The sequence below is a fragment of the Elaeis guineensis genome, chromosome 11 (assembly GCF_000442705.2).
Source record: "Elaeis guineensis isolate ETL-2024a chromosome 11, EG11, whole genome shotgun sequence".
Classification (NCBI taxonomy): domain Eukaryota; kingdom Viridiplantae; phylum Streptophyta; class Magnoliopsida; order Arecales; family Arecaceae; genus Elaeis; species Elaeis guineensis.
The window spans coordinates 119671501-119699385 of record NC_026003.2 but is presented as its reverse complement, the minus strand read 5'-3'; the positions used below and the strand labels follow the sequence as shown (position 1 = coordinate 119699385).

The 27885-nt window shown below is 37.1% G+C and overlaps 1 protein-coding gene across 2 annotated transcripts; it reads right to left on the bottom strand.

The window, feature by feature from the left end:
- Window positions 1-58: 58 nt before the first annotated feature.
- LOC105053793 (uncharacterized) lies at window positions 59-27554 on the bottom strand. 2 transcript variants are annotated; one of them, XM_073246258.1, is made up of 18 exons: window positions 27082-27554; window positions 22764-22822; window positions 22548-22679; window positions 22237-22377; window positions 19471-19527; window positions 17742-17836; window positions 16647-16779; window positions 15726-15905; window positions 13426-13619; window positions 13177-13243; window positions 12146-12279; window positions 11326-11392; window positions 6003-6122; window positions 5675-5910; window positions 5452-5581; window positions 3781-3873; window positions 1050-1253; window positions 59-646 (listed from the first exon to the last, which is right to left on the bottom strand). In XM_073246258.1, exons 1-18 carry the CDS (start codon window positions 27404-27406, stop codon window positions 353-355), a joined length of 2661 nt encoding a protein of 886 aa, XP_073102359.1. In that variant the 5' UTR covers window positions 27407-27554; the 3' UTR covers window positions 59-352. The 2 variants fall into 2 exon arrangements, with proteins under 2 accessions (XP_073102359.1, XP_010933384.1); XM_010935082.4 differs by having other exon boundaries at window positions 6003-6065.
- Window positions 27555-27885: the final 331 nt, after the last annotated feature.

The window sequence follows — 27885 nt, the reverse complement described above, 5'->3', positions numbered from 1 at the left end:
AAGCGTAATCTTAGTGAAGCATAACACAGCTACCTGCTTACATAGTCCAAGTAAAGAGTTACTGAAACCATGCATCATTGCATCAAAAGACGTTCGAACCTGACCTATTGCAACTGTTAACAGTTTACCTGATGGCAAAGTTACATTCAACGACTTGAACTATCTTTATCTGTACAAGTATATGTACATCATAGTAGAATCAGAGATTCCTTTTTGATAATCAATCTGTACAAAGGGATTTGGGTCTACTAACCTCTAACAGCACTAAATTTACCATCCAACAGATGATCAAGCAAATCTCTCTAATTTGTCAAAATGTGAGCTTCGTGAGAAGTTTCCACGATAGTAACGGCTACCCCCTTACTTCGACTATATCACCATCCTTGAGCTTCGTATGTGGCAAAACAAGTTGGCCGTTTACCAATACTAGCTTCCCCTCCAGGCCTATCCTCCTTGCAGCATCAGCAGCAGTGCTACCAGATCTCATCCTCATTATCTCACCATGAGGCAATCGTATGATCACAACTTCACCAAGATTTATAGGATCGGATCCACTGTATGTGCTTGCCACATGCTTTCTTTCTCCCATGGATGAACCATGCCGCACCTGCTCCTCCCACCGAAGCATTGTCCTCAGTAGATGCACCTATTGATAGAATCTATATCAACATCTTGCAGCGGTCAACAAATAGGTTGTGCAGGAAAAAACATGGAGAGATCCCTAATTTGCCAAGTCAATTCTGATCAACTTCACATTAATCTATTCTGCTTAACTTTATAGGTTAATTAGCCAACCTTCAAACTGATCTGGTATACTCCATAAAATAGATTCTACACACATTTTGGAACCATCCCAGAGGCATCAAGTAAATTAGGTTTGCTCTGACAAAGTATTTAAAGTTCACGCGATGATATATTCAGTGAACTTATTCAGCCTGCTAGGAGGACTGCGTGGGATATAGCAGAATATTTAAAACCAGTTTAAGGTTAGAGTGTTGCATCTTCAGCCCTTTTTCCCCTGCCCATAAGAGGTGTGATTATAGGCTAACCTTGTTATTTATGCCATCTTCCACAGGAGTTAGAGTAGATGAGTCAAGGCCTGACTTCTCAGCGTAACTTGAACTGGATGGAACAGAAAGGATCTGTTTTCCCTCAAATACAGCAGACACAACCATCCAATACTCAGCTTCCTCCTGCTCAGTCAAATCTATTACTTGAATGAAGGTGGGCAACAGGCGCTGAAATTGGTCTTGCTGCACGAGAAAGGAAGTGGTAGATGTCCTTTAGTAAGTTGCTTAATATTTTTACATAGGCAGTTGTTGGTTTGTAAAGAGACCGATCACTATAGTAGCAAAAATATATCCAGCACAAATTTAATAACTAGAAACAAGAGAGAGGATATTGATATGAAGCAGCATGACAGCTGATATGCTGTGAGTATAAATGTGTTAGACAAAATAAAAGACATTTAAAAAATAAATTAAGGCTGAAATATGTAAAATATTGTTTGAGAAATTTGTACCAACTATTGTTATCTGAATTTCAAAGAATATCAAATTCTACCATCAATGCTATACAGGTTAGAAAATTATGTTTATCAAGGTAATGCAAATAATTAGAAAGAAATATGAGGATACCCAAATTTTCACATCATTTAAGCACAAAAAGAATTTAACTTGAAAGAAAAAATATTGGTGGTATCTTGCCAACAAAAAAGATGATTATGACACCCTCTTAACAATTTCCTCTCTCTCTCTCTCTCTTCTTTTATATATTCTTTTTCTCAACTTTCTTTGCTCCCCCACCCCCCCAAAAAAAAAAAAATTGTATACTGTGGATGAATAAAAAAGATTCGGAAACAAAACACTTCTAAGCTAGAACCGCATAAATCAGCCTATCCACTGGTACATCAACCAATACAGCTGGGCTATGCTGCCATAACCGGCTTTTCTGATGAAGGAATGCCTTATCACTTCATGGCCCAAAATTGTATTGAAGACTAGTATTCTGGCCTAGAGGATTATGAATTATTCTCTTTGGCTTCTCTTTGATATTGGAAACATCAATATTGGTTTGGTCTGTTTACTTGCTTTTTTCTACTAATGTGGAGGTTCCTTTGTTCTCCTATGCTGCTTAACAAATAGATGGCCTTCTTGGTGGTCCTCCCAACCACTGATTTTTTTTTTTTTTAGCTGTTTGTTTTAAAGTACATTCTGGTGTGTGAATCAAGGTGGGTGAGTTCACGTCGCTTTCATAATGTCTTCAATTCAGATGTCATATTAACTGATATAATGCCTCCCAAGCACAGAATGGATTCATGTTTACTTGTAATATGTTATATTCTATGAGAGAACATATGCCTATTTACTGCTCGAATACTCTTATAAAAATTAAAGTGCAGTCTATGAGTGTAAATAAGCCAAAATTAGTGGAGCCAGACCCAGCTAGAGCTCTGCTCGGAACAACTGTGCAGCTTGAGCTAGGTTCATCAAATACCGACCCAGCTCCAGCTGAGATTGATCAGGTTCAGAAAACAAAGTAAGCCAATTTTGAAGTCACTTAGCTTGATAAAAGCTGGGCTTGGCAAAGGTGTAAACAATGGATGGGCTCCATGCTTGGTGGATAGGTTGATGATACAGAAGGGGCAGAATGGCTTAGCTCTGTGGAGGTAATGATAAGGAAGTGGCCAGAGGACGTCAGAAGAATGGTTGATATATGGTCAAGCGATAGACTGGTGTGGATGTCTCAATGGACAGAGAGGCTGGAAAGGTGCTGAGATTGGCCATAGAAGGAAAGGGAACCAGGGATGTCCTCGATGAATCTAGAAGTCATGTCCTAGAGAATGGAGGTGCTGACGGAGGCGGAGGGGAGAGAGTGTTGAAAAAGGGATCGCTCAAGAGAGGAGAGATATGGTCAGGGCTGGTAATGGTGTACCTCAGGTATCTTAAAAGCTTGGTCTCATCCAAGCTATTAGATTAAATGATAAGACGGCTGATATCATTTCACACGAACATTAAGTTTTGCAACCTACATATGTGTGTGTGTGTAAATATGTAGATATATGTACATGTGTGTGCATGTGTATCTATATATGTTTGTATGTGTGTATATATATGTATATGTGTGTTTGTATCTCTCACTCTATATATATATATATGTATGTATGTCTGTGTGTGTGTGTGTGTGTGTGTATCTATATATGTTTGTATGTGTGTATATATATGTATATGTGTGTTTGTATCTCTCACTCTATATATATGTGTGTGTGTGTGTATCTATATATGTTTGTGTGTGTGTATATATATGTATATGTGTGTTTGTATCTCTCACTCTATATATATATGTGCGTGCGTGCGTGCGTGTATCTATATATGTTTGTATGTGTGTATATATATGTGTATGTGTGTTTGTATCTCTCACTCTATATATATATGTGCGTGCGTGCGTGCGTGTGCGTGTGCGTGTGCGTGCGTGTGCAGGTGTGTGCATGTGTGTGTGTGCGTGTGTGTGTGTGTGTGTGTTTATTAACTGATTGGAGCTAATTTCAAGTTGCATTTTGAGCCAAACACAATCTTCACATGAACAGCTTGCTTGTTTGACAGTCGTAGTGAAGTCCGTGTTTTCCCTTTGAGTTTGTTAAGCAAATGAATGGATAAAAATGACTTGAAATTTGAATATAACATAAAATATGATATGAATCCAGCATGCCAAATGCAGTCCTCCAGACTAACACAAATTTTTATTTACTTATCTATAAAGGATGACTAGTACAATATGCACCTTATGAAATATCCCATCTCGGCAAAGTGTGTACTTCTCAAGGCATGTACACCAATCGCCATGTCCAGGAGCGAACCACCATTGATCAGAAACCTAAAAACCAATTTTAATTTTCAGAAAATATAACAAAATAAGCATGCAATAGATATGCAAGACATTCTATCAGCCAAAGGCAAAAATATGTTACGAAAATTCAATAACTTATCCAATGGTACTTAAAGATCAATCACGATCAGAAACATCATTGGTCGTAATGCTATTGTTATGTGATGAAATATCAAAACTCCATTTACAGTAAGGATGCAAAGAAAGTAAAAATTGGCTGTAATTTAAGCCATGGAATGACATCTTAAGAACAAAAAAGATCCTTAAATGATTGCTATACAATCTTAAAATGAAATCTGATAATCTAGTAGTAAATATGCAAGATGTAATTTCTCATAAAGCCTATGTTCTCAAATTTCAATTCGATTGATTATGGATTCAAATGGCCCTCGATTTTCTTTTTTTTCCCAGTTGAATAAGAGATATACATAAACAAAGTTGCTGATGTTGGTGATCTTGTTGTTGACACCAATGAAATATAATGTAAAATAAAGAAAAATAAAGGACCTTCCCTGCAATTTTACCTTGGTACCTAAAGGACAGAAGTTAAACCAAATGAATAACTGGTGCATTAAAAGCAAAAACCTTCAATCTCTAAGAATTTCTTCTCATGGACCAATGCTCAAGTGTATACGTGTACCACTTCAAAGTGCTGGGTGCTAGCACTTTGTTCCGTGCTGGGTGCTAGTACTTTGGAACAAACCAAAGGGTATAGGTAAGATAGCTGGAATGTTTTAGAAACATTGCAATCATGCTATAGTGAAAAGAAAACCACAAAAGATAGGGCAATGATGTGACATGCCTGAGTGAAGGATCTTAGATATTAATTAGCTTGATCGAGATGTGATAAATGTATGGTAGGAAAAGTGCATCGTTATGTCACATGCATGCATGCATGCATGCATACATACATAAAATCAACGTCAGAGAAAATTCACAGTACTTATGGTTCCTATAGGTAGTCTCTTAGAAATATGAAACTACCATCATGTTCAGTAGCTATGAGAGTGATCCTAACAAAGATTTAATCCACAACATAAATCTGAAAGCATCATTAATTATAAGAGAACGTGCTGTCTACTGTCTAGTGAGCTGTATAGAATTGAGCACCATAGCCAATGTAATATGATCTGAAAAACAACTTGAACCATGAGTACACAGTATATATGTAGTGGGAACAAACAATCTAATTTAAATCTTCAGTATGTAAATCGAATTTCTAATAAAAGCCAATCTAAAAAGAATAGGAGCAACATCATTTGACAGAAGTTCTCTTCAGAGGTCGGTAAGTTTAAGTAAAAGATGGATATGATTAACCCCATTTGCAGGAACAATCTATTTTTTTAAATCCTTTTTGCTCTGTCTGTAAGTTGTAACTGTGATAAATAACTGCCGCACAGATCATTGATCCTTTGGAGATACCAGTGTTGTATGTAGATATTTTACATCTGTCAATGATTGATAATACCAATAAATATTAAAAAGGATGAAATTTCATACTTTCGAACCATCATATAATGTAAGCATCTAATGACAGTAATCTTAGTATAAAGCATTAAGCATAACCTTTTTATAAAGCCTAGCATAAGCTTCCCAACATTCTTTCTGGAAAAACAATCTTCTTTCAGCTACTGTTTCAGAAGCTTCCATACTAAAACTCACAGCAACAAGCAGCTCTCTTCCCCCTTTATCGACCCTGCAATATCCCAATTCAACTAGTCACGATACATATAAAAATAAATCCTTTTAATGTCACTCTCTAAGAAAATATGACCAAGATTTACTGAACCTGACAATGACCGCAGCAAGTAGTTGACTACCCTCTATTCTAAGGACAGGATGCCCCACTTTTATTGAATTGTACTTCCAGGGATTCTCATCTTGAATGTCTGCCTCATCTTCCAAAGCTTTCGATTGGTAAGAAGATGCATCAATCTTAGAATCTATGGTGCTTCTCTGTTCAAACTTATTCTCCTTATATAACCAATGTGCAGCTAGTCCAAATTCTGCATGCTCATGCATTCGCTACACATGAAAATGTCATTTTTAATATTAGCATAGCTATGCAATTCTAATGCTATATGATTGCAAACAGTACAGTAGAAAAGATGTTCTACCTGTGTTCTTATTTGCACCTCTAAAGGTGAGCTGTCAGGACCTTGCACTGCAGTATGAAGAGACTGAAACAGACTAAAGCAAATCAATCCGAGAGAGAGAGAGAGAGATAGAACAGCAAACTGCCAACCATAAGAATAACAAAAGCAATGAGATCTTTTTTGAGAATGAACTCTGGGCAATGTATTCTGAGGCACCAGTGATTTCAAAATATCATATTATTCTAGGGTTATAATTAGCAAACTATATAGCAAGGTCTTTTTAATGAGAAAAGAGTATTTGAATCTATTCTGTTTTCAATGTGAAGTCATTTCCTTTATATATGTGAGCAGCTTTAGAATTTGCTGTTGCTACTGTCCAGCGCTCCAATCTATACATCCATTCCACAGAAAGCTCTATTAATTCCTTTCTGACCATCACACTTCAGTTCTTATGCCTTTGTCTTGAAAGCTTTCAATAGAGCATGAACTCCCTCCTAAATCTACCACCTCCACCCTGCCTTTATTATGAAACAATTAGCTCATCTCAAACATTCTCGTCTTTCTTTCTAACATGGAAACAGATCTTACGGGCATATCCTTGACAAAACTTAGATTTGCCAATGAGCTATGGGCTACTCAAGCCACAACTGTTCAAACTTGGAACAGGGACAACAGATTGCTGCTTGTGCATGACACAGAGAGAATTTATGACTTCAGAGATGCAACAGATTGACTCAGTTAATAAAAAATCCCAGATGACAATTTCGGGCAATGTAATCTGTGATTGAGGTGGTTTTCAATCCTGATTTTAGTGGAAAGGTTATTAAGGCTGTTTTGTTCTTCATTCTCTATTTAGGCAAAAGTTTGATAGTCTATAACAGATGCACTTGTAGCTATAATGGCTGAATACTTATGAGAAGTATTCCTATCTTTTATACCCTGTTAATCACTTGCTTCAATCTCCCTAATCCACAGCAAAGTCTTAAAATTCAACTTGTTATCCAAGTGGTTTTAAGTTTAGCGTATCTGCTGGTAGCTGATGCTACATCAGTTAAGTGCCGTTAATTTTTCAGTTCCATGAGTAAAAGAAAAAGAAAACCTAATATTTTATGGATAAGTGAAATGAGTTATATTGTCTGTCATGTCCATCATGGCACATTTCTATAATGTTTCTATAATCCCTACATGCACATCCAAACAGGGTCATATGTGTTGTATCATTTTCTCCAGTCGTATTACCTTGAATGCAGCATGGAATGATTTCTTATCAGTATAAATATCAAAAAAAAGAAAGGAATTAGATTCTCTGTGTCAAGATGTGCAGATTAGCAGCTCTAGTTGTTATTATGTTTGAATTTTTTTTTTCCTTGCTAATTTCTAGTAGAATTTTTTTTCCTAGATGGATGCTCAAACTATGGCCCATCTAGCCATGTGGCCTATATGATGCAGCAGGAAAGGATAAAGGGACGATTTGATTGTCGGGACTTGGGGTTATACTTTGATTTGATTGTTAGAATTATACTTTGAAGATTAACAAACAAACAGAAGCAAAGTGGATTGAAGAACCTTTCACTTGGTGAAGGAAATTATGTCGATTTTTTTTTTTTAATATGTCAAAGGGCCCATGCAATGTATTAGATGCATATATAGGACATGACCCCTAATCCTAATACAGGCATTAAACCCGATAGGCTGATACAGAATCATACTTGAAATAGGATTCAACAATAAGGAAACCTGCTAAAATTATTCTACTACAAATATAGAAACTTGGCTAAAATTCAATATTGTCTCTAACGGAAAATTTATAGGAAGAGCCAGTGAAAACTTCTGAATCTGCTAGCTCCTACGAAGCTTGACATATACTAGGTAGTCATGGTACCTGCTGGCGGCATACTGCTGCATCACTGTATGTCTATTACCTTGATTCGATAAAACAAGAGATATTGACACAAAATACTGCTCAAACTTTCTTGGAGGTCTAAAAATGGAAAAAGAAAGGTCTCTAATGTTCTTAAACAAGGTGATCTAAATATGTAGATTGGTTGTTGCCAAAATACCTAAATTATATCAGCTTTAAAACAATGTGAACCTATTGAAAAATTCCAACATTATGTTCACAAAAAGGCCTTAAAAAGAAAAAAATGTGCACAAGGTCCTTAGATAAAATATATTTCATTGACAATATGACTGGAAATTTTGATATGTTCTTCGATATTCTTACTAATCATCAAGGTGATTATCACTAAACACAAACTGTCCTTTGGTTCACATACCACCAGTTTGTTGTTTAGTAACATAAAAATCCCTATATGCCTTGGCCCATAAAAATCCCAATAGGCCTTGACCCATATGTAGGGATGGCAATCGAGTCGGACTGGGTCGGATGTGAGTTGAGTCAAAAAGTCACCAATCTAGATCCAATCAGTTTATTAATTAGGTCAAAAATTCAGATTCGAATCCAACCAATTTATTAAACAACTCGACCCGACTTGCATAATCCATTTATTAAACCGGTCAAGTCAGCTTATATGGGTCAAATAAGTTAAGTGGGCTTTTAACGGATTCAATGGATTTAAATAAATTAAACAGATTAAGCAAGTTAGGTTAAATCGGGCAAAAAATAGGTTAAGCAAGTTTTAGACAGATCTTAAATGGCTTAAATAAGTCGGTTACGATCCGATCCATTATTAAACGGTTAAACGGGTCAAAGGTCTAAGCCTAAACTCAACCCATTACTTCCTTGACGAAAACGGCGTTTACTTGGTACACCAATTGAGCTCTAGGATCGGTGTATGAATAGATCTAGATGGATTAACCTGTTTATGACCCAAACCTATTTATGTCATACCCGAACCTGCTTAAAGTGGGTCGTTCAGAGATCAGGTTGACGGATCGGATCATAAATTTCCACCCCTACCTACATGACATTTTACCATATAGAACCCCATACCACACCGTCAAGACATGCTGGACTCTGGTAATCTTGCACAAGCTAATTGTGTCCATTTTATGTACGAATACTAGTAGCACATTCATCAATCACAGATATAGGTGTGTTCTAAAAGCTGATATATCAAAGTTGTCAGTCATTCTGCTGGGTCCACCACATGCTAACAATTACATTCAAGGTATATTGCAGGCACAGTCTTCCTAAAAATCTGCCAGGTATGTATAACATCTAGCACAATCCAATCTCAATTGCAATTATCATTGCACATTTACACTAACAGCAAATAAATATGTGGAAGCCTTATGGCTGACACCGATAGATAATATAAACAGCTTTAAAAGCATGCATGACACTCAACAATACTTTGGACCAGTCTTTCGAGATAATTTGTGTGCGCTAATCACGGTTTTCAAGGACCAATATGTCAGCAATCTTGGTGGGTGGGTGATTCCAAGATGAAGCAAGATCAGAGTTTTTTTATGCCGAGATAAATTGCTTGATAGAGATTAAAGAAACTGCCATACTTGATATCCAGGTGACGTATACACTCCCTCCCTTCCCACCACTGCTCCTAGCCCTGTCCACACCATCTCTCTGTCTCTCTTCCTTCCCTGTTGCTGGTCCTGCCCTCCTCTGCATGTCTATTATATTCTCCTCTCCCTCTCCCTCTCCCTCTCCCATGCCCCTCCTCCCCACTTCCCTCTCCTGTTATTCCACTTTTGTCTGGCCACTGCTCTCTCTCTCTCTCTCTCTATTATACCAACTCATTGGAAACTAAGGTTTTAGCATTTGCTTCTAATGCATGAACTCCACATGCTGTCAAAGCCATAATGCTTCTTCCGCTACCTTAACTATTCCCTCATGCAGCTGGGCCCTTGCATCCATGTCTTTCTTTGATGCACAATTTCTACACAAATGCACCACTGTCACCAAACGACGATGGCGAAATAACATCAAATCAAGCAAGTCTCTATGTTTTTACCTTGAGCTCACTGCATTACTTCATATTGACATTTGCATGATTTACTGTAGCAACTCAATGTTTGAGATCATTGCCAATTGGACTTAGCTGTTTGGCACCTTCCTCCTAAGTGGAGTAGTCTTGAACATAAAACGGAAAAGGAATTATCTCTAACACTTTTCTCTAGCTCTTCCCTCTATATGATTCTTAGTCTCCTACATGTACAACTCCAGCCTCTTCCCCATTTCTTGGCACTCTGGTTTCTTCACCTCAGTCTTACTATAAGCACTTTCAATCTTAAGATGTCCACGGTTGGAAATGGAAGGTCTAAAATGGGTCACAGTGGATATAGACTTCCACATGCTTGGGCTGGGGGAAGTGAACCACATTGCTGATTTTAAGCCTCGAATTCCTGATAGAGTGCTGAAACAACTCCAGCAGGGGGTGGATTGAACTCCATTTGGGAAAGTGGATGCCTTCACTTTCGAGTGGTAACTTCCAAGCAAACATGCCCTCAAGTGAAGTGCTGATATTCATTGTAAGGGTCTCATTACAAACACAAGCATCTATGCAGATAGAGATACTATAAAACCAAACCTTCCTGAACTGCCCAAGTTCAGTCTGCCAACTAGCTCAATGATCAAGAAAACAAGATGAGCTCAAGTCACATTTTGAAGCTCACAATCAACCAATCTCAACAATCTTCCACTCACAAAAATAAGCAAACGGTCAGGTTGGCTAGAGTCATGGTTTGTTCAAAATGCTCAGGCTGGAGAGTAACCCAAACACTCACAAGCTAACCTTGAACACCCTGCGAGATGACCAAGCCAGCAGCCCAAAGCTCAGCACAGACTGCCTCTTTTGCTGTCTTATGTACATAGTTCATTTGACATGACAATAACATATGGAATTTTAATTTTACAATAAGCAAAATCTCAGCAATCTTAGTGGGTGAGTTCCACCAAGATGAGCCAAGCTAACAGATCATCTTGGCCGAGGAGAAAGGCTGGAGGAAATTTTAAACAAACAAGATATGTGAGATTGGGGTTGATACATAGTGACCAAAATATTGAAACATTGACAGATATAATAAAAAGGAAATTAGCTATCATTTTAAGCATTAATTCTAATATTTAGTAAATTAAAGTCCCCAACTAAGATAACAAAAAAACCATGGAAAGTTCTTGGCCAATGTATTGATATCATATCAGCCAATATCTCAAGATATATCGGTTTATATCAGCTGACATAAAGTGATATATTGGTTTATATCAGCAAGTGCCTGATATAGATACAGCCCGTAACTTGTAAGAGGTTCTGATTCTTGGCTGGGGAAAAAACCATGACAACTGGAGACAGAAAACGAAAAACTGTATGCTTGTCACAAGGTATCCTGTATATGTAATTTATCAGCTTAATATGATGCTCACCTGATAACCACTAGGCTTAGGATTGACAATGTAATCATCGAACTCTCCATCAATTGGGGTCCACAGCCTACATACAGGCAGAAATGCCACCATTCAGTAACAATGGATCATGTTGGTGACTCAAAGCAAGAATGTGCTGCATACACTTAACAATTGCATCATTTAACTATGACAGTTCATCAATTCTACTCTTACGTAGAGTAGTAGTCAAAAAGCAACAGAAATGGTACTAGAATTATCAATATACTAAAACATGGAAAAACATTTTGGCTTCATTTGATTTGGAAAAAGAAAGGTGGAAAAAGAATAGTCATGCCAATTGGAATTATTAGGGCACAACCACCCACAAGTTATTTCTATTTTTGTTTGGATACAATTTCTGGAATAACCTTTGGTTGAGGGTGCTTTTGTCAATTAGACAAACAAAAAAGAAAAATAAGGCAGGTGTAAATGACGGCTTTATGCCTGAAATATCTTATGACAGCTTTCACTTGGAATAGTTATTCATGGGATAACCAAGTTGGACTGGCATCAGTGTTCCTTGCTTATGCTCTCTAGACACTGTTTGGCAGGCAGGCATAAAGGCTAAGGTTTGCAACACAATGTTCATTGCAAGCCTTATTCTAAAATCAAATGCTGCCTTCAAGAATATAGATCAGGTATCCGAAATCCTAAGGTAGTAGTTCAATTATTAAATTTCACCTACAGCAGGAAGCAGAAAACAGTAATTCAAACCAGCTTCCTGCCTTCCAAAACCACATTAACAAAGTTAGTTCAATTTAGGAAATAATCGAAATGTTTTATGCCATTTATTCATCACCTATGTACAATGTCAAGAAGACTGTAGCAGCACTTGACAGCAGGTCCATGTAGTGTTCCATTCTTATCCCCAACAATCACCCTCAGCGCACGAGCATCATAGACTTGCCTGATGCCAACATCTTTCCTTTTCATCTGTTTCAGAAAAAAAAAAAAAAGTTGAGCAAAGTAAGAACTAATCACAACATCTTCAAATATGAGACAAACATATTCATTGGATAAAACTGCAGACAGAAGTCAATTTGCTTTCTCTAGAAAGGTTATTTAAGAAATAAGTGGAAAGATCAATAGAGTAAGAGAGAATGTACAGCATGATATTTATCAGGTTGGAGAAAGCTTATGTACCACAGTAGTAATCTGATGGATGTTAATGTATAAGAATAATATCATGGGCATACGGAGAGAAATGAAAATGCTGCATAAAGTGAACAGCAGATCTGTGTAAGTAGCTGTTGTGAGAGAATGTGTCATGCCCACAATATGGAATGGCATATATTGCACAGATTATTTCTCCAAGGTATGGTTATGCTGAACCGAGGAATTGGTAAGGTCACTTCTTTAGAAATTCGGAAGCAGGGTCCTCAAATATCCTTGTGAAGATGAACCTGGCTAAGCAGATTGTTTCCAACTTAAAATACATAAATAATTCATAAGCTATTCCACATCTAAAGTTCCAAACATTCGGAACAAATGTTTCTGACTTGAGGGCACATAGTAAGTAGCGACAAGTCAATAATTTAGGCAGTAATTTGCCATTACAATGAACATATTTCTTAACTTTCACGACACAACAAGCCATTCTCCTGATCTCTAACCTTCTGCAACTTTGAGCTACCACCGACCTTCCATGAAACATAACTAATATGTTGACATAAACTATGTGAAAACATGCAAATATTGGTCTTATTCCAAATGCCATTTCTTCTCTTCATGCTGGTAAGAATGACAAGAATGTGGTGGACACTGAGACATTATACAGACATGACTCAAACATATTGGAACAGGCAGAAAGATAAGCATGCCTCAGCATACCTTGCAATAGATACTATACAAGCTTTTTAGTCGACTGGATAGAGTTACTTCCATCCCAGGTATATAGCTGAACAGCAGAAACATCAGAATTCAGAACAACAAGTTAGCAAAGCGAGGTTAGGGACATGATCATGATGTCCCATGCATATAATACATAAGTTGAGAAGACAGACACTTCCAACTTCAAAGCATATAAATCAAATACTCTTTTAACTAAGCTAGTAAAGTCAGCATATGTTGCAGTCTTACGAGGTAGATATCAGTAATTCCCTTTCAAGTGCTTCCTCGCAAACTGCTAGAGATGCTAATGCAATTGCAGCATCACTGACAACCTTTGGCTTTGTTTCTGGGGCTTCTGAGCATTTCCTGAGATTATTAAGAAAGCTAGTGCGCTTTTTTCGATCCAGCAACAGATCAAATGGCAATACAGCCTGCAAAAGGTCCTGCAGATAAAAAATAACTGGAAGTCTGAGCACCAGAAATTGCAAAAAGAAATGACACATTGACAACAGTAAGAGGCAATTGTTTGTATTGCATGTACTCAAAGCAAAGAAACCACAATAGCAAGAACAGTCTACTAGTTGTCTTTAACTACTGGACATGTAACATATATAAAGGACAAGTCTTTTGGCATGTAGTTATGATATGTTACTGCTCCGGATTGAATTAAGGTAGTGGTTTTCAAGAAAAATAGAACTCCTCATCTTACGAAGCAGGGTAACAGAAGTTTGATTATCAAGAACAGTGTTTAGATGAATACTAATAAAAAAAAAAAAGCTATATATGTACATATACATAATTATTTTAGAAAAAAAAGAATGATGATGATTTCAAAAAGAAGCAAATTGCAGGATAGAAATTTGATGAAGTTTAAATCTCCGCAAACAGATTTAGGTTAAAAACATACACCAAGGATTGCATATCAAATAATAGTGACCACAACAGATGTACAAAACCTTTTGTGGGTTCCTATCATACCAAACTGAAAGTTTATCATATTTACCTGACCAAAGGTATTAAAAGAATAAAGTGATATGGAAAGAGGAATCAGTTAACCAAATGACACTGCACAAATTTGGATGCTTCCCCATCTTCAATTCCAGTTTGTGCACCAACTATTATAAAGCTACAGTATACCAACATCCCTAGAAAAAGTTGGCACCAAAAAAACTTTATACTCAACTCAAGACTCAGAAAAATAGTAGTTCTCCAATAGTGCTCGAAAACCTTCCTAGGATTAGTCAAAAACTGTCCAAGACTAGACACAGTTTGTAGTAAAACCTTTAAATACTCCAATAACCTTTAAATACTCCAACAACCTTATTTTTTTCTCCTCAAGGGTTTCTCATTTTTCCTTGGTTGAACATCTTCACATGCCTTCCCATCAAATAAATGTAGCAAGAGATAGGGCACTAATAGTGACTTCATCACATCAAAATAATTTCTAAAAGCACTTCGTTGTTATATTATCTGTATTGCCCTTTGATGCACTAGAAGTATCTACTTTAGTTTCTGACCTGATGACCGGAACAAATCCCTCCTAATTGCTCTGTGTGATGTAGTTTTCTTACTTTAAGGGCAAAGTTGACCATGATACAACTCGATGTTCTGGGCAATCGACTCGCAAAACCTATAAGAGTGACAACCTTCCCGATATCTTGAGTACACTATTAGACAATCTTATTCCTTCATTTGAGGCAACTAATTCTTGCTCATAATCCACTGAAAGGAACAGCTCTTTTAGCTTCATCACTTTTCATGTTTCTATGGGTCATTTGCCAGTCCTACACGTTGCTTTCCACACTAAACCATCACAGTTTTATTGTCCTTTTAAATTTTGTTTTTCTAAACCACATTCATTCGACATGTAGTATGCAAGTAATTAATAATTATATAATCTAAGATAGCATGATATGCTTTGTTCCAGAAAACAACCCTAGTTGCAATTATCTCCAGCGTTAATTATACCAGTAATTACTAGCCCAAAAGAGCTATGAACCAAGGATTAAAAATTTAAAATGCTTATTGCCCCCATACCATATTCATAATATGTATAACACATCATGCCAGAAAGTTACTGGAAAGGACAAAAATGCATAATTCTGCACCATATGTACAGGCCTAAATCACTGGATATTAACTTGTATTGATATATGTCATAGTTATTTGAATTGAGATGGACCACCATAAAGTGATACATGTTTATAACCTGCTTTCTCATATTTATTCTATGATCAATTAAGGTAAACGGCTGATTTTACTTAAAATGCTATTGGACAAAGTTAACTATTCAGCGATGTCTCATCCCAAAAAAATGCATTTGGTACCACCCTACACTAGATAAAATGAAGAAAAAGGTGACATTTAATTATCAGAATATCAGTCTTCACCTTGTGTTGAAGATGCAGGATGCTTGATATGACCCATGTAGTTCTATCGCAAAACCCACAAATCAAGCTAGAAAATTCATTCTTATAAACTACATCATTAATCCTCAGCAATTATTGTGTACCTAAAAAATAATGTATTCATTGTTATATTGATCTCACCCTCATATTTGTTCTTTCTTCATCAGCTGAAAGAGACCAGTCATGGTTGGAGATTGTATCACTATCATCCAGTGGTACAAGAAAATCAGCTCTGGTAGATAATCTTCTCAGACTTCTAGAATTGTTGGTAGGATCCCACATAGAAGCAAGCTCAGATCGCAGTTTCCTGAATGTCTGTGGCTGCATAAGGTTAAAAAAGAAAATGTTGATCCTGGAATAATTTTTGGAACCCAAAGGCCCAAACATGTAGCAGAGCCATGATTGGAAAACAGCATTGATTCTCATGCTTATATGGTGGTCATACAGCTAAAATGATGGGGCAGAAAAGAAAACCAAAGCTTGCTGACATACTTGATGGACTTTGTTTTGTTTTATCATTTTACCATAAAAAATTGGATATATTAAAAAGACAGCATGCTTTGAAGTGCTTCTAGGCTCCAGATAATCAGAATAATATTATTCACAACTTACATCCATGAAATGATGTTGCCTTTGAAAAGAAACAATTTAAATTCAGGCAAAAAGAAAAGACTAAGTCCAAAAATAAAAGAAAAAAGTGACAAACAAAAAATTGTGAGAAAAAAAAAGAAATCAAAGCTATAAAAAATAAAGATCACCAAAAAACCTAGCATGCATTAATATCCCCTAAACTTAAAATTCTGCTTACTACTTTGATATAATCAAAATGAAATAAACAAAGAAATTTAAATTTATCACAGTATTTGATAGCTTCATAAGAAAAAAGTATTTACAAACCATGCTATAAAAAAAATCAAGAACATCACAAAACGTTTTGCATTTTTATTGGGAAATCTTCAGCTTTGTAACACAGATGAGATGCACCTTTGCTACTAAGTTTTAATTCAGTGTTTTTTGCAAGTGTTTGCAATATCACAAGTTCAGAAAAATGTGATGACACACCTGAAGGACGGCAAAACACAAATCTTCCAGTTCAGCTTTTAAAGCCCAAACTCCCAATCTACAAGCAAGAGAGCACCATACAGCTAACGTCTCCTGAGCAACAGCTTGAGCTTTGGGCAATGATAAAGCATAGCTGAAAGAATGGACCAAAATGGGTGTCAGACCTCAACATTTTAGTACAGAGACTTCATCATACACATTCAACACATTCAATGATTCGATAGATGCAAAATTTTCCAATTTATGAACATCAATAGTTTTAGCTGCAAAGCTAGTGCACCTTGAAAGTCATAACAATCCTTTTCCAAGATCCAAAAACCAGATATAAGAAATATAGAAGAAAGAAATGTGCACATTTATAATATTGTGATGAACTGATAGAAAGTATCTTATCCATAAATAAACAGTAAATTACCTTGACTTTGTTGACAGAAAATGAGACCATAAAAAGTTATCATAATCCATATCGAATCGCAGAGGATAACTAGTTTACATGACCATGGTGAAGATGATTTATTAGGTTTTAGAAAAAGTTGAATGTTAAATAAGTATCATTTCATACACTCCAAGAAATTTGGAGCAGTTTAACTTGAGAGGGGGGGAAAAAAGAAAAAATGTTCCTTAATAAGCCTGAAATATTATGCGGAATAGGCATTGAGCACTGAAACTGTGACATAAAAGGATAATGGGAAAAGATGCATTCCTTTTGAGCCAGAAAAACCAGTTTCCTCTGAACTTTTCAGACGTACATATTCACAAGATGAAAATCAAATAGATGATATACTGCTGACGTCGTTTTAAAGTTGCAGAATAAGAAAATTAAGAAACTAGCATGACATCAGCCAATCCATAAAACCTCTATGGCTCTATCCATGAAAGTATAGACACAAGAAAATGGTGAAGCGACACAATCCCTATACAGGAGAAAGGCTCTTCATGTATGTATGTATGCATGTATGTAAAATTTAAACACATGATATAGCTTAAGTTTATTAACTTGAGATGAAAGAAAGTTATTTTTAACTTAAAATACAGATTATCTACATAGTTGATTGACATAAGACTGACGAGAATGATAGATTTAGCAGCCCGTACATGGTTCGCATGTTATGCAAACGATCTGCCAACTTGATGAGTACCACACGAGGATCATCAACCATGCCCAAGAGCATAACTCGTAAATTACTTGCCTAAAAGAAAGAAAAAAATAATGAGACTAAACAAGTCATTGTTTACATGAGGCTCATAAGCCTATATTGTAAAACATGAAAATAGTTCATCATAGACATGATTATTGTGTCAAGCAACATGAATGCATCATCATATAGCAAATTCATGAAAAAAGATGCTGAACAAGTCTTTCATTTTTCAGTAGCTAGAAAACATCCAACCACCTGAACCTAGGGATCTTCCCTTTTCAAAGAATATCAATTTTAGTATTGTAAACCATATCGGTCTTGCATAAAAAAAAACCATACTGGTCACCATAGTGAGGTCATAAAAAAGGGTTTGCAGGGGAAAAAAATCTTTGCCCTTTATTTCCAGCCTTAGCATGAATAACTGACAATAACTAGTTGCAAGTTGTAGCTTTGGAGCCCTTAAATTCGATGTGAAAAATAGATACACTAAATGGATTGGTAATGTTTAGCTAGATTTTGTGGTTCTTAAAATTACTAAAACCAACATCATCAGTTTCATGCCGAAAGTGAAATTATGAAACGCTATTTTGGTGAAAATTAAATGAAAAGTGAGGCTATTGGAAAAATTGTTGGCCAAGAGCTAACAACATGTGAGTTCATTTGATATCTTGGATCTCATTTGAAGAATGGAGAGAGAGGGGGGGGGTGAGAGGAATATGTCATAAAGTTAGGTGGACGAAATGCAAAGGTGCTCTAGGCATGTCTTTGAGGAAAAAATTATATTACAACAGTAAGAAAAGAGGTATCTTATGGTTCTGATAATCAGGGACATGAGACAAACTTGACAAATATCAGAATGCTGGCGAACCAGGAAATGCTCATATCTAGATTTTCACATGGAACATTCAAAAACTGTAATGGTAGCTGCGAAAGGATGCAAAGGATTAGCACCAAGACGGTGGTATATCAATCAAGGTTTTGAAAATTATGAAAGAAAATTCAGTTCATTTAACATGTTTATTGAATAAGATATTGAAACATAAAAATGCCAAATGTCTGGAGAAGTACTATGGCAACTATTTATAAAAATAAAATTACATGTAAAATCACACCAAAAACCATGAAACTAAACTTGTAAGCCACTCTACAAATGCTAGGACAATGTTCACAAAACAGAGATTAAGAAAAGTAACAACAGTCTTACAGAAACAATTTGGTCATGTACCTAGAAGCTAAAAAAATTTTTTTTGAGGCTATCTTCATACTTGGGCAATACTGAATAAATAGCATGAGTCTAAGGATGATTTTTATCAAATTTGAGATAGCATACATATCTTGGTTACCAAGAAAGGTATTTGATGGGCATTTATGCTGAAATACAATAAGTGCAAGCATATTGCTGGTGAGACAAGTGAGTTTTAGTGGTTTACTTGAAGGGTCAAAATTAAGCTCATTCCCCCTTGCATTGGTCGTAGATGAGATTATTTCCAAATTCCAATATTCAGGAACATATATCATATACACTTTTTACAGATAAAATGTTTAGTTACTTAGGTGATCAATAACCATATGCCCCCTTGGAAAAAAGTATTAAAAATTGTGTAAAGTCAAACACAGAATCAAGCTAAAGTTCTTGTCTTTGTGTAAGATCATCATTTTCTTTAAAAAATTAAATAAAAAAGTACCTCTTCGGAACTAAGAGTACTTCTGCTTACAGTTTTCTGTCGATGTCTCCGCAGCAACTGCACAGTTTTGAACATTAGTAATGAAAAGAAAGCAAAAGATATACAACGCTGATAGACTCAGGAATTAGCACAACACCAACCAAATAACAGGTCATCCATAAGTGGGCACACCCTATCAAGTGGCATGCTAACATGAAAAGAATTTCAGACTTAAAAATTTGCATGTTCCTTCTGATATAGCATAATTTTGTCAAGATGATATATCAAAAGCAAACTTCGTATGCAAAATTGAAAACTGCAATCTATGAATATGGATAAGAAAATCGTAGACACCAGGAGTCAAATTAAGAGAGAACAAAGATTTCTTCTTAATTCTTCAATCAATGAAATCAAACTTCCATAGCATGTAATGAAGATAGCATTATTTCTACCAACTAATCAACACTTGATAGAAACAAAGATAGTACTACAAGGCTTTATTGTGAATATTTCAGACCATTTCTGGTATATGGTTAGGTGCATGAAGATATTGATACTGCTATATACCACCATCATTTTTGTTGATTTATATAAAAGATAAAATGAATGAAGTGTTAGTAAACACACGATACAGGTGGAAACTGTGACAGTGTCCAAAAGCAACAGCATCTAATTACAAAATGAAAAATACATTAAACACTACAATAATAGTTGTTTAGGTTGGTCATTCATATTTCATACCATTTATTGGGAAAAACTTGATTTCATGTCATACTACCATAAAAAAGGAAGCAAAAAACTATGAAGCTTTTAGTGTCTAGACATTTTACATCAATCTTATTTGACACTTGAATGGTTGAGAGTAGACTTGCTTAATGGGCAGGCTGGGTCAGCTTCAAGTCAGGCTAAAACCAAGGTACCACATCATTTTGTCAGGCCCTAGCCCAGGCGGCCTCAGCCCGCTCCTACTTCCTAGGCCAGGGCTTGTTACCAATTAGGCTTCAAGCTTCCAGGCTGGGCCTCGGACTTTCTAGACTTTTCAAAATAATGTCGGTGATAGCCCTAGTCTCTTATTCAATCATCAAAAAGAATCAAAAAATTGTAAGCAAACGAAAAATGGAAGTACTCGAGGGCTTTCTTGCTTACGGTCATCCTTGCCAAAAACACAGAATTCTCATCAAAAATCTAAGATCTACAGAGATGAGTTACTTGAATCAGGGTTGGATGATAGCAAATATAGCGGTGGTGCAATGCCACACCCACACAGATTGGGGCACCCGGTGCAATGCCAGCAAGGATCGGGTTGCTCCGGCCAGGCTCATGCCAATCATCGGTTCGGCTTCGCCCACTTCCTCAGCAATGGAAGGAGTGCCGGAAGCAGGCAAATGACTCCCTCCATAAGGCCATGTACATGAGCTGCTGGGGCGAGCTAGACACCCATCAGCTAGGGTAGGCGAGGTCCTTCACAGTTTGGGAAGGGAGACGACTCCTCCTTATGGTGGGGTGCGGAGTTGAGGCGAGGTGGAGGCGCTAATCCTAGACATCGCCACCTCCTTTCCTTAATTCAGTAATGAAATGAACTAGGCTCTAAGCCTCTAACAAAGTAGGGATGTAAGGGTTAGGGATGTATGTTGCAAGCTTGTAAGGGTACTTATGAGATATCACATATACATAATATATTTATTAATTTAAATAACCGAGCTAGGGCCACATTGATGCAAACCAAAGCCCGACCCATTTAAAGGATAAGCTCAAATTTTAGGCCTGGTCCAGCCCACCAGGCTGGACAACCAAGCCCAAGCCCATGCTCTAGGATTGGGTGGGCCACTGGGTATTTGAGCAATTCTAGTTGAGAGTGAATAGTCCAAATGCGCCCACTATTGTTTTTTGTAGGACATCTAAAACTGTGTGTCAAGTGTTGATTCCTTGAGCTAGCAATAGTATGAAAGAGTATAGTGCCATGTCTAAGTATTTAGAGCGTAAAAAATCCAGAACATGTAAAAGTTAAAGTTAAAGTTAAAATAATAATGAAGAAAAACTTCTCTGCTTTGTTATTCAATGATATTAAACCATCCCTCTTTTGCTTAAGCTGGCAATTGTATGAAAGAAATTTTGGATGGTGATATTAATCAAAAGGTACTTTTATGATGGGAGGAGAAATGCTTAATGTTCTCCTTATTTTTTCTCATAAGTGTGCTGACACTAATCAGAATGATGATGTAATTAACAGGCAAGATATGAATTGTACAAATTAATTAGGCAAGCAATCATTTTATATTCAGGATAAAGCCTTTGCACTACACAAACTCTTTCAAAATAATCATGAAGGGAGGGACAAAATTTACTCAGTTCCTGCAATGGTGTATTAGCATAAGCATTATACAGTAGACATTCCACTAAAGTAAATGTCAGACATTCCACTAAAGTAAATGTCAGTTTCGAACTCCTGAATCTTGGGATCTTTGCTAGCCAAACTAAACTCACGTATAATTTGTACAATTCAGCACATGCACATGCACATATATACACAGACACCCTGCTACTGCTGTCTACTTGATATGAAAAAGAGTTACTCCATTCAGAAGCAATTAACGATTCTAGCAATTTTACTTCCTTTATGCAATGATCAATAAAGCAACCATAGCTTTGAGTGTTAATCAGATATCTGATCATAACTTACTACTTTTTTCAGAACAGGAAAATCAATGGTGAATGCACTACAGTGATTGAAATTTACATAATTGCATATGAAGTTTTTGAAAAATAAAAAGGTCTTTTATTGCCTACCTGGTTTATATAGCTTAACTTTGAAACACCAGCAACCAAACGTGCTACATCATCACCAAACTCTTTTTCTATGCTAGTCAGATTTTCGAATGTGTCATCTATCACATCATGAAGAATTCCAGCTATAACTGTATCTACAGCCTGTAATAGAACATATGCCATCAAAAGTAGAAACAAATTGAAGATGAACCCAACATGCACATTCTCAACAAAAGGAAGATTGTCATGTCCATTATAGTCCTGCAAATCCAGATCCTTGAGATGAAGCCTGCTAGAACTACTAAATATCAACACTAGAGGAAAATATATACTCGTTTCCCGCTTGCTGGCACCAAAGCAGCTAATATTTTTCCAGTATGGATGCAGTGCGTGACATATGGCTCTCCTGTTTTCCTTGATTGACCAAGGTGAGCTTTGGTTGCAAATGCAATAGCCTTCTGCACCTGCTCAATAAAGAATAGATATCTATTTGACATAAAACATGTATATAATTATAGAAGTCATGATGAAGAGGAAAATTATCAGACCTTTTCATCATTGAAGATTGGGTATCCTGTTACATCTACTCCTTCCAATACAAGAATATCTGCAGAATATATATTTCAATCACATAAAAGATGAGAAGAATGGAATGTGGAACATTATTGCAGAGCTGGCTCAAAATAAACTGGATCAGACTTCGATGCCATGCTTCTAATCACAGTTCAAGAAAGACAAATGATGTAAAGTATTCTATAATTAGCATAAATAAGAATCGAACTTTATGCAAAGTAAAGGTGCATATCAATCTAATATGCAGGCATAAAGGACCAAGAAGTGCAGCTTCAGAGCAAGTATATCTATGTGGAAGCTATCAATGGAAAAGAAGCAAATGTCTTCTGTTTAAGCACATGTAATTAAGATGCAATCCACTGCAGATTATAATCAATAAATTATGTCAAATCTGCATCAATCTCTCAAATTATTTCATTCAATCTTGTGAAAACATGAGCTGGGTTTGCAACAAAAATTTTTTGAGAGGTCAGATTCTGTCGCTTAATGCTGAATTTCCTCAGAAATTATGTCTGCGTTCCCCTCTTCTTCAGATTCTCACCAGTAAATATTTTTTTGGATCCCCAACATAAATTACATAAAAAGTACATTTACCCAGTTATGGTCCTCGCAGTTCGGGGCCCTGGGAGGGGCAAACTTGAGACAGACCTAACCTTTGACCTTTTTTTGCACAAACAGGCTGCCCCAGGACTCGAACCTTTGCTATTCCACTTGCTAGGCCAAGCCTTTAACCACTTCACCAAGCACCCCCTGTTGTTCTAGATTGCCAACATTGGATTGCCAGCCATGAAAAATATTATCATGTTTGAAGGAAGAAGCAGCCACCATAAAAGTTTGAATAGACAGCCAGCAATCCACTGAAGTTCAGCACTAGATAGGTGCTTTTGACAGTGTAGCAGCTACTTCTATCCCACCGCCAAAGAACTGAGTTCTTGGATTGATAACAACAACTAAGATATTCTTCAGAGGTTCAATCTCATGTGCAAGGTCTCCACTCAGATCCATTTTAAAGTTCAGCACCCACTAACACTCACCAACCTGCTGTTTACAACATCAGAAACCCAACAATTCAAATTAGAAGCTACACCAGCTTATGATCAGCACAACCAACATCCCTCCAAAACCAAATCTTCCTCCAATTTTCCATACTGAACTTGAGGCCAGCAAAGAAATAGGACCAGTTTCAAGCACATTCCTCCAGAGAGCTCCCAACACACATGAATGGCATCCCAATTTCCTTGATCCCTTATAATACTTACACTCAATCAGATGCCCCCAACTCATAACACCTTTGGTAAACTACCTCCACCACCATTTGGCCAATATGAAAAATTGAGAGCTCTTAGATCTAGAGCTCCCAGTCCACCTTCTGTCTTGCCTCTATACACAGCCTTTCAATTAACCAAACAACTGCCTCTGCTAATCTCATCTTTCCATAAGAAATTCCGTCAAATTGTGTCGATCTTTTGTAGTAACCAAGAAGGCACAAGGAAGATGGAAATTGAATATGCAGGGATAGCAGACAACACTGCATTCACCAACATGAGATGCCCTCCAAATGACAGCATAATCCTGTTCCATACAAAGGAGGAAATACTCCTTTAGCTCAGCATCATGCAAAGGAGTACCTTAATATTAGACAAGGACATTAGTGCATCCAGTCAGTCTAATCTCCTCGGCTCCAAGATACACCGCACACTTTTCTCAAAGTTCATCTTCCAACCAGACAACAATTGAAAGAATAATGAATAAACTTCATGTTTCTAACAATATCAACCTCCGGTTTAAAAATTATCAGCATGTCATCTGAGAATTGTAAAGATCTGATACCTTCCAACAGTCATCTAGTCCAAACCTCCATAAAAGATACTCCTGAGAGGCTCTGTGAAGAATTTTAGGAAAGCAGGTCACCCTGATGCAGCCCATGCCCACATCACAACCATTACCCTAGGGCTCCATTAATCAACATTGATGACTTTGAAGGCCAAGTATCAACTCCCTCCACTTCATCCAAAAAACCTCAGCCTTCAATAGCTCGAACAAGAACGATCAGCTGACTCTGTTATAAGCCTTTCAAACTGAGCTGGCAAAACAATCTTAAAGTACTTGCTACTTTACAATTTTCACTTCATAGAGAGAGAGAGAGAGGTGGGGAGTGGGATCTTCATATTGGGTTCCTAGTTTAATCTACTTAAGTCTTATACTAATGAAAATCCTATAGCAGAATCAGATTCCACCTCGCATCAACAAAAATAGTTCGAGCCTTGTACTCATGGACTGGTGTTAGATTTAAGAATCCTTAATAATATTCCAATTAAAGACACCTTTGTGAGTGCAACATCTTCCACATCCTCACAACTCACAACGTTTATCCATGCTAACTTAAGTTATCCCCTCTTCTTTCTAGACCTTTCGATGTATTTGAGAATTTATCCTTACTAGCACATCCTTAAATTTTTGTTATAAACATTCATACCATCTCGATAGATGCTCCATCACTTTGCCCTTAATTGGAGCAACTCCTTACAAGCATTCCAAACTATATTCTTCTTGAACACATAGCACATCATCTTAACATTCTTATTTCTGTTATGTTCATCTTGTTAGTCAACCTTCATTTCCCAACATCGAAGCCATATCTGGTTTCCTGCAAAATTTTAACCATAATAGTTGGATAAAGTTATTCATTCAGGTACTCGTTCCTCTCTAAATAGAAATTTATTTGGACCCCTTCCCCCTCTAGAGTTTTAACCTGGTTAAAGAGGAATGAGTGCCAAAAAGTTGTTTTGACTGGACAAACCTGAACAATGCCAGATTGTCAGCCTTTATTTGGGTATACTCTGGTTTATCCATGAAGCAAACAGAGCTTTAGAATCACTTAACATTGCAGATCCTTAAAGCCAAGAGCTCTAACCATAAGCACTAGAATTAACAGGGATAGGGTCCTCGAACCCCATGAATGGAGCATAAAAGAACTGATTCTTAGTACCAACCAACTTCTATAAACCTCTATGGTGAGTTAATGGAAACTTTGAACCCTAATCTTCAAGAACAAAAACTTTGTAGACTTTTACTTAAATGAATGTTGTCCATAAATGGATTAAGTAATATCATTGTAAAGGAGAGGATATTAAGTAATATCATTGTAAAGGAGAGGATGATTTACCACACATTGCCTAACAAAATCCTATTACTAGAACCGCATTACTTCCTCAAAAGTGAACCTAATGATTCAAGGCTCCCTTCATACAAAACACCGATGTCCATTCTGTCTTATTATACAATGTGTAAACCATTCCACAACCTTGACTGGAAATGCTAATCATTAGAACCAAAATTAAGCCTACCTAAACCATGCTCTTCAAATTTTAAAAACTAAAAAACATTTCAGAAAATTCACCAATCCATTCCAATAAAGTTCCTTCCACAATTGACAACATAAAGATACCATTTATTCGTCCAGACCATCATTCCACTCAATGCCCCTCTCTCTTGCAGACTAATTATTTTTCTAGGGTGGCATTCACATAATCCAAGAAGAGTTTCTAAAAGGAAGACCATGTTTGCTTATTTTGTATCTATCTATTTCTTCATTGATCATCATGCTTCCTAGCCATCAGCACTCTTAGGGGTGCAATCGAGCCAAACCGAATAAAGTAGCTGGAAGCTCAAGCTTGATTTGACTCAAAATATTCATACTTGAAACTTGATTCAACATCAAGCAAGCCTTAATATCTCAAGCTCAAGCTCGACTCAATAAATAATAGACAAAACTTGAGATCAACTCGACTCAACTCGAATATTAACCGAGTCATACTCGAGCTCAAAATCGACATTTAGCCAACTAATAATATATATTTAATATATATTATAAATAAAAATAATATTATTCAAAATATATATAAACTCGAGTAGACTTGCGAGCTATCGAGCCGAATATCTTGCTATTCGAGCTCGACTTGAAAAACTATTCAAGCTACTCGAGCTCGATAATTATCGAGTTGAAGCTCGAGTAGCTCGTAAGCAGCTCAACTCGTTTACACCCTTAAGCACTCTCATGTATCAAACGATGATCTCCTTAGGCTTCAAAGATTTTAATATATTGCCATAGCAAAATAATTATTATTATTATTATTTACCTAAAAAATGTTTTTGCTTAGTCTCAAAGTTCCATATTGCTACGACACATGTTCCATCCCTACAACTATTTCACAGACCACTCTTCAAGAACGATATATATAATCAGAGAATCACTGAGCTATACATTGTGAAGAAGAGGAAAAGAAAGCGAACCTGGCTGTTCCTCCACCCGGGGCCAAAGGAAATCGACCTTGGTGGAGAGGCACGCCCCCGAGGCGATCGCGACGGCCGTGACCGCCACGTGCGCGAGCGCCGACGTCACAGCCGCGTGCGCCGTGCTGGAGCCGCTGGCGGCCGCGGCCGCGGCGACAATCGCGTTGCCGGAGGTGATGGCGGTGCCGAGCGAGGGGGGCAGGAGGTCCAGGACACACCGGAACCGGACGGAGCCACGGAGGGCGGCGGGAAGGAGGAGGAGCCGGGAGCTTCGAGAGCCGAGCATGGAGGAGGTCCGGTAGCCCAATTCCACGCAAGAAGACATGATCGGATCCCTTGCTTTGGGCTTCTTGGAAACCTTTCCTCTTCTTCTTCCCGCCTTCGCCTCTGCCTTCGCGGGTTCTCACATCGTGGCAACGAAGGCAGGGAGGAGAAGACGCGAGAGTTTGGAGGGAGGGAGGAGGAGAGCGAGGAACTGAGGATTTTGTGGATGGGAGGTGGGATTCGGATGATTTCTTTATTCTGTTTTTCTTGTGGAGAAGGTTCCATAATGATTGGGTGGGTGTTAGGTCACCCTTCTTTTATTTATTTAGAATGCGTTTGATTACACTTTTTGATTTTTAATTTTTAAAAAACATATTTTTTTTAATTTTTATTATTAAATTAAAATAAAAATATAAAAATATATTTGATAACTATATTATTATAAAGCAAGAGGTAACATTTAGAGGCAGCAAGTGAAGAGCTCGATCAAAAAGAAGGATTCAGAAAGAAAGGGATGGGAAGGTGAAGAGGTCGACGAGA

Coding starts and splice junctions, on each gene's coding strand:
- LOC105053793 (XM_073246258.1), bottom strand. CDS start 27,406: ATGTCTTCTTGCGTGGAATTGGGCTACCGGACCTCCTCCATGCTCGGC. Junction 6,123..11,325: donor CTAAGCCTAGTGGTTATCAG/GTGAGCATCATA, acceptor TATGGTTGGCAG/TTTGCTGTTCTATCTCTCTC. Junction 5,582..5,674: donor CTTGCTGCGGTCATTGTCAG/GTTCAGTAAATC, acceptor GGGATATTGCAG/GGTCGATAAAGGGGGAAGAG.